This window comes from Amphiura filiformis, chromosome 11 (assembly GCF_039555335.1).
Source record: "Amphiura filiformis chromosome 11, Afil_fr2py, whole genome shotgun sequence".
Taxonomy (NCBI): domain Eukaryota; kingdom Metazoa; phylum Echinodermata; class Ophiuroidea; order Amphilepidida; family Amphiuridae; genus Amphiura; species Amphiura filiformis.
This window is the reverse complement of record NC_092638.1, coordinates 10,500,528-10,518,310: the sequence shown is the minus strand read 5'-3', so window position 1 is coordinate 10,518,310 and position 17,783 is coordinate 10,500,528. Positions and strand designations below refer to the sequence as shown.

General features: G+C 36.0%; 1 protein-coding gene across 1 annotated transcript; it reads left to right on the top strand.

Annotated features, from left to right (window-relative positions):
• The first annotated feature begins 15,073 nt into the window (after positions 1-15,073).
• LOC140163928 (lactadherin-like) lies at positions 15,074-16,561 on the top strand. The gene is made up of 2 exons (XM_072187231.1): positions 15,074-15,287; positions 16,106-16,561. Exons 1-2 carry the CDS (start codon positions 15,153-15,155, stop codon positions 16,301-16,303), a joined length of 333 nt encoding a protein of 110 aa, XP_072043332.1. The 5' UTR covers positions 15,074-15,152; the 3' UTR covers positions 16,304-16,561.
• Positions 16,562-17,783: the final 1,222 nt, after the last annotated feature.

Sequence of the window (17,783 nt, the reverse complement as noted above, 5' to 3'; positions counted from 1 at the left end):
CGTTATTGAAAATATTTTGGGCAAACATTTTTCGCAAAATATTTTTCAACTAAAAATAACATTCTGTTTAGAATGTTTTGTATCAAGTTTTCAAGAATGTTTTTGGAATGTTATTGAAACGTTTTTATACCCTTTATATAACCCGACATTTAAACGTTTTCTGAAAACATTATTGTTTGCTGAGCAGTAGATTATCAAAAAATGTTTTTTAAGGTTATGAAAACGTTTTATAATCTTACTATACCCTTTATATAACCCGACATTTAAACGTTTTCTGACAACCTTTTATGACCTTTTGCGAATGATGTCGAAAACGTTTTGTGTTTGCTGGGGTATAATGGCCTATAACCATACGTATAAAATAGCCTATTGTGCTAACATTTTCATTATCGATATCTATCAACGCCGGCGACTTTTGATGCTCTCTGCCGTAGGTGGCACACTTCCATGACACCATAAAATTGCACCCGAGTTCCGAGATTCGTTTGATAAGTTATGCATAGACATCGTTGAGACATAAAGGATGGATATATACGAAGCCTAGACCTACATGTAGAAATCATGTGCATATATTGAGGGGTGGGGGGGGGTGTTTTGTTTATTTGTCTGAAATATAAACGATGCATGATGATGTAGATGATTTGATGATGAATTAGATTATTCCCCGGAAAGCACAACCCATACCTCTTACCCATGTTCCCTCCGCCACCTATATATATCCTCCTCCTCCCCTCCCCACACTCGATATCGACTCTTCCCTATTATTCCACTCCACTCTTGAGCCCCCCTCTCCCCTCCTTCCCTTCCCACTTCCAATGCTCTCTCCCCTCTGTTTCTCTTTCTCCCTTACCCTTACCCCCTCCCCCCCCCCCACACACACACACATACCCTCTTTCCCTGGCGATCCCTTCTATCTCTCTCTCTCTCTCTATTCTCCAATAAATAAATTGAATAAAAGTTAGTTTAAACCAGCTTTCTATGATATTGAGCTTCCGTCATGCGACATGCACATAAATAGAGTTGTGTATAATAGTGTTTATATCACTGAAGTCATAATCTGTCAAGTGCCTATTGTAATGTCTGTGGAAATATTTTGATGGTCTATATATTTTCACAGTGAAATCAGCTTAGGCTAATTCGTAGTCTCAAGTCAATGCTTTCAAACTAAATCAATGCTTTCAAATGTAGACTGCTTTGTTCGACTTCTCTGCTCGTGAATATTGCACTGCGAAATTTAAACATTTCTTTTGTATACTTAGATCAGGTAACTCGAAAATCCTGTAATTTTTTTTGTCACACCACTTATAAGAAACTGAAACCAAAACCGAAACTACCTGTCACAAATGTTAAGTTTTAAACAAAAGGTAGAAACAATGAGTTCGATATCTTGTGATTCAAGTGGTTAGGCAGGACAATAGGAAACCACGTGACCAAAACCAAAACCAAAACTAAAACTCAATATTTGAAATGAGGCAATGCGAAACACAAATTAATATATGCGAGGATCGGAAATAAACGATGCAAGCTCGAGAAATTATAATTTGAATAGCGTGATTGGGGCTCGAGCAAACTGGCATATGAAAATATTGAGAGAGAAAAAATCAAGACTCAGCGGGGATTGAACCCCGGTCGCTGTATTACCGGTCTAGAGCTTTACCACTGTGCTACCTGAGTTCACAGTCGGTACTCGGGCAATCTCAACTTAAGTCCCCATGATAACTCTCTCATTGTGTCTCAGCGGCCAATTATATATTAAATAATGAAGAAGGAGGCGGCCTATATGCTTCACCCTAGCAGGGCGTAAGACAATGCGAAGCACAAATTAATATATACGAGGATCGGAAATAAACGATGCAAGCTCGAGAAATTATAATTTAAATTTATTTATTTATTTATTTATTTTATTTATTAGACTTCATCTTCACTGGTACATACATGGATTGAACCCCGGTCACCGGTAATCCAGCATTCTTCATTATTTAATTTATTGTTGTTAATGAGTTATGTACGTTTTGTACCCTCTTTACAACGTAACTCAAGAACCGCAGCACCTATAAAAGTATATCTGTGATATGTTAATTCTTCTACACGCTCGCTATGAATTGAGCAATGCAGTTTTTGCCAAAGCTCACTATCATTCGTAAGATGCTGTGAACTACCAAATCACAACAGTTTAAAATAATTAATAACCTTAAGAGACATATAAGGTGTAACATACGAGTATATAAGTTCTAAATTCTCTATTGTAGCGTTAGAGTTCTCTGATAGTTTGATCGTTTCATCCAACTAATTAACTGATGATTGAACTTTGATGCATTTTAATTTTGCTGAAATATCCAAAAAAAGTCCGATAATGTAGCCATGTAGTGTTTCTAAATACGAAAATGTATTTCTTTTGTCAATTAATGTATTAACCTGTGATCGTCACCTGACCAAGATGATCGTCATCTGTCCACATTACTTGATAGAATCGACGGTTGGTTGATCATACTTTGAACAAAAGAGATACAATGGATAATGGCACAAAAGAACAGGGCTAGACGTATATCACAGGGGGTTGAGGGAAGTAAATAGCTTTTTGGGATTCGTAGGGTTCCTAGTACTCTTGCAGCAGGACATGTGGCGGTTGGGACAATGTCTCGTTACAGGACACATGTTGGGAGTGGTCCATGTCCTGAGGACCTGATAGTTGGGTGATTTTACTGATTGATATTATTTTTCAATAACATTCTAGTGATTATTGGTGTTTCCCATTCCCGGTTCCTAATACAGTAATGCATCTGATTGTTCACATAATATTTTATCAACTCCTTACGATTATTATATGCAGATGAAACGTTGAGATATGTTTGCGAACACGAGACATTGCTTCTAGGATGCGAGGAAGGACGATTCATTAATATTACTTCTGCTATCTACGGTCGGCAAGATGAGAGAAATTGTTCCGGACCTGTAAAAAACACGAGCTGCGCTTCTGAAAATTCACTGCAAGTTGTCCGAAATCAATGTACTGGGGAACAAATGTGTGCAGCAAATGCTAGCAATGGTGTGTTTGGTGATCCGTGTGAAGGCACTACAAAATACCTTGAAATCAGCTTTAGTTGCATAGAGGGTATGTTATCTCTTCCCTTATTTTCATCTTAAATACAAAATAAATCAAATAAAATTTGATTGATTTTATATCTCAGTTCAGTTCAGTACAGTTTATTTAATCTCGACACACATTGGTACAAATAAGTAATAATTATGATATATAAAAATGCAATGCAAAGTAATTAATATACCAATGAGATACTAATATTAATACTACAAAATAATATTTTAATCATTTTATATCTCTCTGCGACATGTTCAGAGATCATTATTTACTCCGTTCAACCCGGTTAACCAGAATGTCTAAAAATGCCTTTAACTAAATAAATTAAAAAGAGGGCAATTCGGAATCCACAGCCTCATCCTCCCAACTGACTAAATTAGACAATGTTGGTTCACATCTTATTGAGGATGAGCTACTCAAGTACTTTGATATCACAGACAGAACTGCCTGGCTGATCTTGTCTTCAGGGATAGTAGCTAATAGTGGTGAAAACATTCAGCTTGATCTTTACCAGATGTCACTTAAGTGGTGTAGGTTTGTCCGACTGCCGACGGGGAATGTATGTTATTATATCATAGATGTTTACACATAGATTACAACTATGGGGTACTGTAATACATGTGTATAAACTTAAATTTTGGAAATAAGTGTTTTTTGTGCAAATTCGTATTCATAACTTTCATTATTTAGACATGTGCATTATAAACACACAATGTATACTTTATATTTTGTTGTTTTCTTCCTTTTAGAGTGTATGAGGCTTCTTGGAATGGAGAATTATGAAATAGCAGACGACAAGATTACCGCATCATCTTATACAGACATTATAGACTATACTTTCTTGTTTTCTTCCTTTAGAGTGTATGAGGCCTCTTGGAATGGCGAATTATGAAATAGTAGACGACAAGATTACCGCATCATCTTATACAGACATTATAGACTATACTTTCTTGTTTTCTTCCTTTAGAGTGTATGAGACCTCTTGGAATGGAGAATTATGAAATAGTAGACGACAAGATTACCGCACCATCTTATACAGACATTATAGACTATATACTTCCTTGTTTTCTTCCTTTAGAGTGTATGAGACCTCTTGGAATGGAGAATTATGAAATAGTAGACGACAAGATTACCGCATCATCTTATACAGACATTATAGACTATATACTTTCTTATTTTCTTCCTTTAGAGTGTATGAGACCTCTTGGAATGGAGAATTATGAAATAGTAGACGACAAGATTACCGCATCATCTTATACATACATTATAGACTTTATACTTCCTTGTTTTCTCCCTTTAGAGTGTATGAGGTCTCATGGAATGGAGAATTATGAAATAGCAGACGACAAGATTACCGCATCATATCTTATACAGACATTATAGACTATATACTTTCTTGTTTTCTTTCTTTAGAGTGTATGAGACCTCTTGGAATGGAGAATTATGAAATAGTAGACGACAAGATTACCGCATCATCTTATACATACGGGGGGGGGGGTGTTTGTATGTATGTAATTGTATTTTATTAGACAAATTAAGAAACTTAGGCTAAGGTTAAGGGGTGCTTGTTCAGGCCTTTTTGGCCTTCTGAGCATCTCCTCATTCAAATGTGTTGTTTTGCTGTTATTGTATTGTTGTATTTTGAATGAAATAAAGATTGATTGATTGATTGATACATTATAGACTATATACTTTCTTGTTATCTTCCTTTAGAGTGTATGAGGCCTCTTGGAATGGAGAATTATGAAATAGTAGACGACAAGATTACCACATCATCTTATACAGACATTATAGACTATATATTTTCTTGTTTTCTTCCTTTAGAGTGTATGAGGCCTCTTGGAATGGAGAATTATGAAATATATAGTAGACGACAAGATTACCGCATCATCTTATACATACATTATAGACTATATACTTCCTTGTTTTCTTCCTTTAGAGTGTATGAGGCCTCTTGGAATGGAGAATTATGAAATAGCAGACGACAAGATTACCGCATCATCTTATACAGACATTATAGACTATATACTTTCTTGTTTTCTTCCTTTAGAGTGTATGAGACCTCTTGGAATGGAGAATTATGAAATAGCAGACGACAAGATTACCGCATCATCTTATACAGACATTATAGACTATATACTTTCTTGTTTTCTTCCTTTAGAGTGTATGAGGCCTCTTGGAATGGAGAATAATGAAATAGCAGACGGCAAGATTACCACATCATCTTATACAGACATTATAGACTATATACTTTCTTGTTTTTTCCTTTAGAGTGTATGAGACCTCTTGGAATGGAGAATTATGAAATAGCAGACGACAAGATTACCGCATCATCTTATATTTATTTATTTATTTATTTATTTAATCTTTCTTTAACCAGGGTAGCCCCTTCAGTAACTAGTACTGATCTCCAAGGGGGCCCTGAGTGACAATTCACAATATACATATACATTGTACAATTTCATAACAGAGGTTAATATAAATTAAATTAAAAGCAATGCATGGAATCAAAAGTTACATGATACATTACAAAGTTACATTGTACATCAGGTTCATTTTTACATTAGGTCTCATAACACCAATAGTTACATGATTAATACAGACATTATAGACTATATACTTTCTTGTTTTCTTCCTTTAGAGTGTATGAGACCTCTTAGAATGGAGAATTACGAAATAGCAGACGACAAGATTACCGCATCATCTTATACAGACATTATAGACTATATACTTTCTTGTTTTCTTCCTTTAGAGTGTATGAGACCTCTTGGAATGGCGAATTATGAAATAGAAGAAGACAAGATTACCGCATCATCTTATACAGACATTATAGACTGTATACTTTCTTGTTTTCTTCCTTTAGAGTGTATGAGGTCTCTTGGAATGGAGAATTATGAAATAGCAGACGACAAGATTACCGCATCATCTTATACAGACATTATAGACTATATACTTTCTTGTTTTCTTCCTTTAGAGTGTATGAGACCTCTTGGAATGGAGAATTATGAAATAGTAGACGACAAGATTACCGCATCATCTTATACAGACATTATAGACTATATACTTTCTTATTTTCTTCCTTTAGAGTGTATGAGACCTCTTGGAATGGGGAATTTTGAAATAGCAGACGACAAGATTACCGCACCATCTTATACAGATATTATAGACTATATACTTTCTTGTTTTCTCCCTTTAGAGTGTATGAGGTCTCTTGGAATGGAGAATTATGAAATAGCAGACGACAAGATTACCGCATCATATCTTATACAGACATTATAGACTATATGCTTTCTTGTTTTCTTTCTTTAGAGTGTATGAGACCTCTTGGAATGGAGAATTATGAAATAGTAGACGACAAGATTACCGCATCATCTTATACAGACATTATAGACTATATGCTTTCTTGTTTTCTTCCTTTAGAGTGTATGAGGCCTCTTGGAATGGAGAATTATGAAATAGCAGACGACAAGATTACCGCATCATCTTATACATACATTATAGACTATATACTTTCTTGTTATCTTCCTTTAGAGTGTATGAGGCATCTTGGAATGGAGAATTATGAAATAGCAGACGACAAGATTACCACATCATCTTATACAGACATTATAGACTATATATTTTCTTGTTTTCTTCCTTTCGAGTGTATGAGGCCTCTTGGAATGGAGAATTATGAAATAGTAGACGACAAGATTACCGCATCATCTTATACATACATTATAGACTATATACTTCCTTGTTTTCTTCCTTTAGAGTGTATGAGGCCTCTTGGAATGGAGAATTATGAAATAGCAGACGACAAGATTACCGCATCATCTTATACAGACATTATAGACTATATACTTTCTTGTTTTCTTCCTTTAGAGTGTATGAGACCTCTTTGAATGGAGAATTATGAAATAGCAGACGACAAGATTACCGCATCATCTTATACAGACATTATAGACTATATACTTTCTTGTTTTCTTCCTTTAGAGTGTATGAGGCCTCTTGGAATGGAGAATAATGAAATAGCAGACGACAAGATTACCACATCATCTTATACAGACATTATAGACTATATACTTTCTTGTTTTCTTCCTTTAGAGTGTATGAGACCTCTTGGAATGGAGAATTATGAAATAGCAGACGACAAGATTACCGCATCATCTTATATTTATTTATTTATTTAATCTTTCTTTAACCAGGGTAGCCCCTTCAGTAACTAGTACTGATCTCCAAGGGGGCCCTGAGTGACAATTCACAATATACATATACATTGTACAATTTCATAACAGAGGTTAATATAAATTAAATTAAAAGCAATGCATGGAATCAAAAGTTACATGATACATTACAAAGTTACATTGTACATCAGGTTCATTTTTACATTAGGTCTCATAACACCAATAGTTACATGATTAATACAGACATTATAGACTATATACTTTCTTGTTTTCTTCCTTTAGAGTGTATGAGACCTCTTAGAATGGAGAATTACGAAATAGCAGACGACAAGATTACCGCATCATCTTATACAGACATTATAGACTATATACTTTCTTGTTTTCTTCCTTTAGAGTGTATGAGACCTCTTGAAATGGCGAATTATGAAATAGAAGAAGACAAGATTACCGCATCATCTTATACAGACATTATAGACTGTATACTTTCTTGTTTTCTTCCTTTAGAGTGTATGAGGTCTCTTGGAATGGAGAATTATGAAATAGCAGACGACAAGATTACCGCATCATCTTATACAGACATTATAGACTGTATACTTTCTTGTTTTCTTCCTTTAGAGTGTATGAGTTCTCTGGGAATGGAGAATTATGAAATAGCAGACGACAAGATTACCGCATCATCTTATACATACATTATAGACTATATACTTTCTTGTTTTCTTCCTTTAGAGTGTATGAGGCCTCTTGGAATGGAGAATTATGAAATAGCAGACGACAAGATTACCGCATCATATCTTATACAGACATTATAGACTATATACTTCCTTGTTTTCTTCCTTTAGAGTGTATGAGACCTCTTAGAATGGAGAATTATGAAATAGCAGAAGACAAGATTACCGCATCATCTTATACAGACATTATAGACTGTATACTTTCTTGTTTTCTTCCTTTAGAGTGTATGAGGTCTCTTGGAATGGAGAATTATGAAATAGCAGACGACAAGATTACTGTATCATCTTATGCAGACATTATAGACTGTATACTTTCTTGTTTTCTTCCTTTAGAGTGTATGAGTTCTCTGGGAATGGAGAATTATGAAATAGCAGACGACAAGATTACTGCATCATCTTATACATACATTATAGACTATATACTTTCTTGTTTTCTTCCTTTAGAGTGTATGAGGCCTCTTGGAATGGAGAATTATGAAATAGCAGACGACAAGATTACCGCATCATATCTTATACAGACATTATAGACTATATACTTCCTTGTTTTCTTCCTTTAGAGTGTATGAGACCTCTTAGAATGGAGAATTATGAAATAGCAGACGACAAGATTACCGCATCATCTTATACAGACATTATAGACTATATACTTTCTTGTTTTCTTCCTTTAGAGTGTATGAGGCCTATTGGAATGGCGAATTATGAAATAGCAGACGACAAGATTACCGCATCATCTATACAGACATTATAGACTATATACTTTCTTGTTATCTTCTTTTAGAGTGTATGAGGTCTCTTGGAATGGAGAATTATGAAATAGCAGACGACAAGATTACCGCATCATCTTATACAGACATTATAGACTGTATACTTTCTTGTTTTCTTCCTTTAGAGTGTATGAGTTCTCTGGGAATGGAGAATTATGAAATAGCAGACGACAAGATTACCGCATCATCTTATACAGACATTATAGACTATATACTTTCTTGTTTTCTTCCTTTAGAGTGTATGATACCTCTTGGAATGGAGAATTATGAAATAGCAGACGACAAGATTACCGCATCATCTTATACAGACATTATAGACTATATACTTTCTTGTTTTCTTCCTTTAGAGTGTATGATACCTCTTGGAATGGAGAATTATGAAATAGCAGACGACAAGATTACCGCATCATCTTATACAGACATTATAGACTATATACTTTCTTGTTTTCTTCCTTTAGAGTGTATGATACCTCTTGGAATGGAGAATTATGAAATAGCAGACGACAAGATTACCGCATCATCTTATACAGACATTATAGACTATATACTTTCTTGTTTTCTTCCTTTAGAGTGTATGATACCTCTTGGAATGGAGAATTATGAAATAGCAGACGACAAGATTACCGCATCATCTTATATTTATTTATTTAATCTTTCTTTAACCAGGGTAGCCCCTTCAGTAACTAGTACTGATCTCCAAGGGGGCCCTGAGTGACAATTCACAATATACATATACATTGTACAATTTCATAACAGAGGTTAATATAAATTAAATTAAAAGCAATGCTTGGAATCAAAAGTTACATGATACATTACAAAGTTACATTGTACATCAGGTTCATTTTTACATTAGGTCTCATAACACCAATAGTTACATGATTAATACAGACATTATAGACTATATACTTTCTTGTTTTCTTCCTTTAGAGTGTATGAGACCTCTTAGAATGGAGAATTACGAAATAGCAGACGACAAGATTACCGCATCATCTTATACAGACATTATAGACTATATACTTTCTTGTTTTCTTCCTTTAGAGTGTATGAGACCTCTTGAAATGGAGAATTATGAAATAGCAGACGACAAGATTACCGCATCATCTTATACAGACATTATAGACTGTATACTTTCTTGTTTTCTTCCTTTAGAGTGTATGAGTTCTCTGGGAATGGAGAATTATGAAATAGCAGACGACAAGATTACCGCATCATCTTATACATACATTATAGACTATATACTTTCTTGTTTTCTTCCTTTAGAGTGTATGAGGCCTCTTGGAATGGAGAATTATGAAATAGCAGACGACAAGATTACCGCATCATATCTTATACAGACATTATAGACTATATACTTCCTTGTTTTCTTCCTTTAGAGTGTATGAGACCTCTTAGAATGGAGAATTATGAAATAGCAGACGACAAGATTACCGCATCATCTTATACAGACATTATAGACTATATACTTTCTTGTTTTCTTCCTTTAGAGTGTATGAGGCCTATTGGAATGGCGAATTATGAAATAGCAGACGACAAGATTACCGCATCATCTATACAGACATTATAGACTATATACTTTCTTGTTATCTTCTTTTTAGAGTGTATGAGGTCTCTTGGAATGGAGAATTATGAAATAGCAGACAACAAGATTACCGCATCATTTTATACAGACATTATAGATTATATACTTTCTTGTTTTCTTCCTTTAGAGTGTATGAGGCCTCTTGGAATGGAGAATTATGAAATAGCAGACGACAAGATTACCGCATCATCTTATACAGACATTATAGACTATATACTCTCTTGTTTTCTTCATTTAGAGTGTATGAGGCCTCTTGGAATGGAGAATTATGAAATAGCAGACGACAAGATTACCGCATCATCTTATACAGACATTATAGACTATATACTCTCTTGTTTTCTTCCTTTAGAGTGTATGAGGCCTCTTGGAATGGAGAATTATGAAATAGCAGACGACAAGATTACCGCATCATCTTATCATCATCATCATCATCATCATCATCATCGGCTGCCCATCGAGTTCGATGAAGGCACAGTTGTCGAAGTTGATGGGTGTCTCTTTCTCCATCCTTCAAGGTACTTCTCCTTTCGCTTCCGCTCCACTGTTTTCCCAGCATCGTGGATCTTCTTCCTCCAATTGACCCGGTCACTAGCTTTCGTCTCCCATGTATCAACATCTATGTCAGCTGTCTTCAGATGACGCTACACAACATCTCTATACCGAAGTTTCTGTCCACCACGTTTTCTCTTTCCTACTGTGAGTTCAGCATACATCACAGCTTTTGGTAGTCTTTCATCAGGCATCCTCACGACATGACCGGCCCAGCGCAGTTGGCTTTTCACTAGGATGGCTTCTACACTCTCCATTTTGGCTCTCTGAAGCACCTCTCCATTAGAGACTCGGTCCTGCCACGTTATTCCAATGATACATCTAAGGTGGCGAAGTTGAATGGAAGTTAACTTCTTGATGTGTCTCCGATAGAGTGTGTAGGTCTCAGTAGAATACAGGAGACAGGGTAGGACAAACACGCGATACAGTTTACATTTGGTCGCAAGTCTTATACCACGCTGGGACCAAACTCATCATCTTATACAGACATTATAGACTATATACTTTCCTGTTTTCTGCCTTTAGAGTGTATGAGGCCTCTTGGAATGGAGAATTATGAAATAGCAGACGACAAGATTACCGCATCATCTTATACAGACATTATAGACTATATACTTTCTTGTTTTATTCCTTTAGAGTGTATGAGGCCTCTTGGAATGGAGAATTATGAAATAGCAGACAACAAGATTACCGCATCATTTTATACAGACATTATAGATTATATACTTTCTTGTTTTCTTCCTTTAGAGTGTATGAGGCCTCTTGGAATGGAGAATTATGAAATAGCAGACGACAAGATTACCGCATCATCTTATACAGACATTATAGACTATATACTCTCTTGTTTTCTTCATTTAGAGTGTATGAGGCCTCTTGGAATGGAGAATTATGAAATAGCAGACGACAAGATTACCGCATCATCTTATACAGACATTATAGACTATATACTCTCTTGTTTTCTTCCTTTAGAGTGTATGAGGCATCTTGGAATGGAGAATTATGAAAAAGCAGACGACAAGATTACCGCATCATCTTATCATCATCATCATCATCATCGGCTGCCCATCGAGTTCGATGAAGGCACAGTTGTCGAAGTTGATGGGTGTCTCTTTCTCCATCCTTCAAGGTACTTCTCCTTTCGCTTCCGCTCCACTGTTTTCCCAGCATCGTGGATCTTCTTCCTCCAATTGACCCGGTCACTAGCTTTCGTCTCCCATGTATCAACATCTATGTCAGCTGTCTTCAGATGACGCTTCACAACATCTCTATACCGAAGTTTCTGTCCACCACGTTTTCTCTTTCCTACTGTGAGTTCAGCATACATCACAGCTTTTGGTAGTCTTTCATCAGGCATCCTCACGACATGACCGGCCCAGCGCAGTTGGCTTTTCACTAGGATGGCTTCTACACTCTCCATTTTGGCTCTCTGAAGCACCTCTCCATTAGAGACTCGGCCCTGCCACGTTATTCCAATGATACATCTAAGGTGGCGAAGTTGAATGGAAGTTAACTTCTTGATGTGTCTCCGATAGAGTGTGTAGGTCTCAGTAGAATACAGGAGACAGGGTAGGACAAACACGCGATACAGTTTACATTTGGTCGCAAGTCTTATACCACGCTGGGACCAAACTCATCATCTTATACAGACATTATAGACTATATACTTTCCTGTTTTCTGCCTTTAGAGTGTATGAGGCCTCTTGGAATGGAGAATTATGAAATAGCAGACGACAAGATTTCCGCATCATCTTATACAGACATTATAGACTATATACTTTCTTGTTTTATTCCTTTAGAGTGTATGAGGCCTCTTGGAATGGAGAATTATGAAATAACAGACATTATAGACTATATACTTTCCTGTTTTCTGCCTTTAGGGTGTATGAGGCCTCTTGGAATGGAGAATTATGAAATAGCAGACGACAAGATTACCGCATCATCTTATACAGACATTATAGACTATATACTTTCCTGTTTTCTGCCTTTAGGGTGTATGAGGCCTCTTGGAATGGAGAATTATGAAATAGCAGACGACAAGATTACCACATCATCTTATACAGACATCATAGATTATATCAATCAATCAATCAATCAATCTTTATTTCATTCAAAATACAACAATACAATAACAGCAAAACAACACATTTGAATGAGGAGATGCTCAGAAGGCCAAAAAGGCCTGAACAAGCACCCCTTAACCTTAGCCTAAGTTTCTTAATTTGTCTAATAAAATACAATTACATACATACAAACACCCCCACCCTCTTTCATACATTCATGTAGAACGAACTAAGCAGGAAAAAAATGATGAATAAAGAACATGCAGAATATAAGTGTAAGAAAAATTAGGATTTCATAACATTTGCTCACGTATATCATGTATATCGCACAAGAAAGCTGACATTTTCTGAATATAGTTTAAATGCTAAGAGATCAGTTAATTTTAATCGATTTTTTGTTTTAAAAGGAGAAAAATAAAAGTAAGTAAATCCAAACTAAGAGGTATTAAGTGTACATTTCTATAAGGTTTGCTTAATTTGGGATCTAAAGAGTTTTACTGATGTAGCCGTTTTGGCGCATCTGTCAATCGAATGCCATTTTCTTGGCCCGGCGGTTCTTATTGTTTTGTTAGCAAACTCTGTTTTTGTAAGACAGATCTTGTAATCTTCAGCGTTTCTTGTGTGATACCTGAGGTGATTCCTCTGCTCAACAAAATAACTATTGAAGGCCTTTGGTAACTGATTGGTATTATACTTGTACATAAAAGTGCTTAGTTCGAGATCATAACTATCATAAACATTAAGCAAATTGTAATTCTTGAAAATAGGGGCTGAGTGACTTAAAAAGTGACTATTCGATATCATTCTAAGGGCTTTTTTTTTAAGTTTGAAAATCTTTTCCAAATATTTTTGACAAGTATTTCCCCATGCTAATGGGGAATTATAAAATAACAGACGACAAGATTACCGCATCATCTTATACAGACATTGTAGACTATATACTTTCTTGTTTTCTTCCTTTAGAGTGTATGAGGCCTCTTGGAATGGAGAATGATGAAATAGCAGACGACAAGATTACCGCATCATCTTATACAGACATTATAGACTATATACTTTCTTGTTTTCTTCCTTTAGAGTGTATGATGCCTCTTGGAATGGAGAATTATGAAATAGCAGACAACAAGATTACCGCATCATTTTATACAGACATTATAGATTATATACTTTCTTGTTTTCTTCCTTTAGAGTGTATGAGGCCTCTTGGAATGGAGAATTATGAAATAGCAGACGACAAGATTAGTGCATCATCTTCTCAAAATGATTACGATCGTCTCCCTCAGTAAGTTATATCTATGCTCTACTGTAGCTCATACATAATTAGATATGCATGTATGATCAATATCGCGTCAAGCCTTTTGCTACATGTAATAAAGAAATAAATAGTGAGTTTAACATAGATAAATAAATATTTCAACGTTTGAATTTCGCTAGCTTCATCAAAAGTGACATGAAATATTTATATCTCCCCTTTATTAGCTACTGAATGTAGCTACGCTGACTTTTTTCGTGACAAATTGAACTCAATGTTCTGTTCAAACTCTGTGCAAACCCCGCAAAGTTTCCTCTCCAGAAAAACTGTCTTTTGCGGAAATTGTTGTTTTTACCCACGCTGTATTTAGTATTATTTACATGCAAATCATCACACTCCCTGAAGTAAAAACGATAATAATGTTTTTGAAATGTGTCTAAAATGCACATGTCCAAGATGTGATCGGTTCATATAACAAAATTTAACAAAAATCGTATATTATGTCTTTCCTTCTTAATGAACCATTATTTGAACAGAAAGGGGCCAAAAGGAAGAGGCATATTACGGAATTCGGCCAATGTTTTTAATATGAACTGTCTGTACACACGACCTTAGGACGGTCGTGTACCGACGGGGAGGGAGGGGCTACAGCCCCAGTCCCCACTTGCTACGTCATGTATCGGTCATGGTCCGTAAGGATAAACGTTTGGGTTCATGGAAATTTCAAGATACCACCAATCCAATTAAAATAGGCTAATGAAAGTCTATAAAAAAGAGTAATCATCTTATATTATTTGCTGTATACAAAATAACACAAGCTACTTTATTTCTGGAAATTAAGTATATATTTTACCCCGGGATTTTTCCAATTTCAGGTATGGTAGGCTGAATCACGATTTAGCGTGGACAAGTCATCCTGATGACAATGTACCATGGATCCAGGCCGATCTTGGACAGGAGATGACGGTGACTGGTATATTAACCCAAGGCCTCCAGACTGCCAATGAATACTGTGTGGAGGAATTCAGAGTGAAGACAGGGCTGTCGGAGACACCACTTTCCTACATACAAGATAATAACGGAATAGGAGAACAGGTATTTTGCATACCTCCAGGCGGCGGTGGAAGCGATATCGCCAATTTTGAGGTCGCCATTGGATTAACACATAATCATGAAATCTTCATAAACAATTCTAAATTTGTAATGTGGTGTCAAAGCAAAATTATCTTACTCTAAAACCGTCAGGGTACGACCGTGTACCACACTGCAAGTATGTTAATTTTCCATTTGTAATTGCTAACCGTGTATTTTGAATGGGGCTGTCAGCCCTGTATCTTCGCCAGCCTCGTACGTCACGTGTTGCGCTTCCTATGCCGCCTGCATACCTCGCCCTTTTTTGGGACGCCAGCACCGTAACATACATTAAGTTTCTCATTATTGACTATGGTAGTTTATAAGTAGACATACGTGCATACCAAAGACAAGGACCCAGATACTTAGAAGTTTGTCCCGTTTAAAAGGGAAGCACTTCAAAACAAAATCCAAAACGGCTGATCGTAGATAGTGCAGTAGGCTATATTAAAAGTGGTTTTTTTTTCAAAATCTTCTTGGTTAATAATTAATACGACGACTTACATCCCTTACAACTGTGTTTAGCAATTGAACAATGCTTGCCTTCAATTTTTAAACAAGTTTAGAAGCTAAACATTACGTATCAAATTCCTAAACATCAAAGGATAATGTTTAGCCATCAAAACTCAAAACATGTTTAGTAATTTAAACACGTTACAAAGTGAAGGCAAGATGTATGTAGAAAAGTGTTTTTAAAAATTAAAAAAAAACAGTGTTTTTCTGGTGTACGATTCTACGACTTAATTTCTTTAAGTAATTTTGTTTCTTTGTTTTCGTTACAGACATTTACTGTCCAATGTGCAGATACTCCTAATGTTCCTGTGATGAGTCAGTTTCATTCTCGTCCTCGAGCTCAGTTCGTCCGAATAGAGCCAACCAAGTGCTACAAGAGTAGCAAGCCTGACGACGATACAAAGACGCTGTGTGTTCTACGATTTGAAGTGTTGGGATGTTCGGGTGGTGGTGGTGGCGTTGGTTAAGGGGTCGATGTAATAGTGGAGTATCGATGGTGGTGTATAAGAGCTAGTATAGAAGGCTAATGATATGGAATAGCTACTGCTGATGTTGTTACCTTGTTATATGGGGACAAGATAAATTATATTGATATATTATTATACTTGTCAGGATTAGGTTTTCGTACGTGGATGTGGTATGTGAACGCATGATGTCATATTGTAAATTTTATGCGAAATGTACATGTAGTGAACTTTCATAGCACTAAGTATACGGTCAGTCTGACAGGCAATTCTTACGAAAATAACGCTTAACGCTGAGATAAATAAATACCAATAATGTCACTCGTTCACGTACGACATCTAATGTCAATATCTGTAGACAAGTGTAATCATTACAATTTCTACAATACACTTTAACCCTATTTGCGAAAACAAGAGGTGTATTTTGTTTTTGGTTTGTGTTTTGTATCTTGCATGCTGATGAGTGCAGTGCAGAGAACATGCTCTTTAAAATATCTCTTTTAGTCTGTCTCGTCTTTAGTGCTTTGCACTTTCCTCCTTTTATAAAAGCTATGTGCTACCCGCAACTCCCTCATTAGAAGTCATGTAAATTTGACTATGGTATGTCTGGTCTCAAGTTGAGAGGAACACCATGTTGGAATTCGAAGTGGCAGATTCACACGAGTAGGGCGATTTTGTCCGTAAACTCACTGATTCGAATCTGCCACTGCGAACATCGCGTTACTCTCAACTTGAGACGAGAGACACCATAAATTCATGTTTGAAATTTCTCAATTGTCCACACAATTTATATACACCAGGCACAAAAAGAAAGTTGTCAGTTATATCATCCTTGCTGTTGAATAACTTGGTAGTTATGGATTATTGTGATGTATACATTTTGTTAATTTGAGTTGGCTTTGTCATTTGACACCCTGTTCGTGAACATTGAGCAAGAATTGACCAAGATATGCGCCTCCAAACTCTCAAACCCCAAAATGAAAAGTTGCAATTTTAACGATTCAATTGTGCCTGCTACACTGTGTGCTTTATTGATTGGCCTGTGGTGCTTGTGTGCAATACAACGATGCGTTCCCATTGAAAATCGTTGAAAATGCAACTTCTGATTTTGGGGGTTTGAGGCTTTGGAGGCGCATATCTTGGTCAATTCTTGTTCGTTTTTCACAAACAGTGTGTCAAATGAGAAAGCAAAGTCCAATTAACAAAATGTATATTTCAGAATAATCCAAAACTATCAAGTTATTGAACAGCAAGGATGAATATAACTGACGAGTTTCTTTTTGTGCCTGGTGTATAGTAGTGTTTAAAGGTATATCGTCCCAAGAAATTATACATTATTATATTAGTTCTTTGGTCTCGCCTCGTCTCAAGTTGAGAGTAACGCTATGTTTGATTTCGCAGTCGAATCAATGTGGTTGCATCGCCAGTGTACGGACAAAGCACCCATTAGCTCAGATTCTGAGCCTTGATATTATTCCTCAAT

Coding starts and splice junctions, on each gene's coding strand:
- LOC140163928 (XM_072187231.1), top strand. CDS start 15,153: ATGACGGTGACTGGTATATTAACCCAAGGCCTCCAGACTGCCAATGAA. Junction 15,288..16,105: donor ATAACGGAATAGGAGAACAG/GTATTTTGCATA, acceptor TTTTCGTTACAG/ACATTTACTGTCCAATGTGC.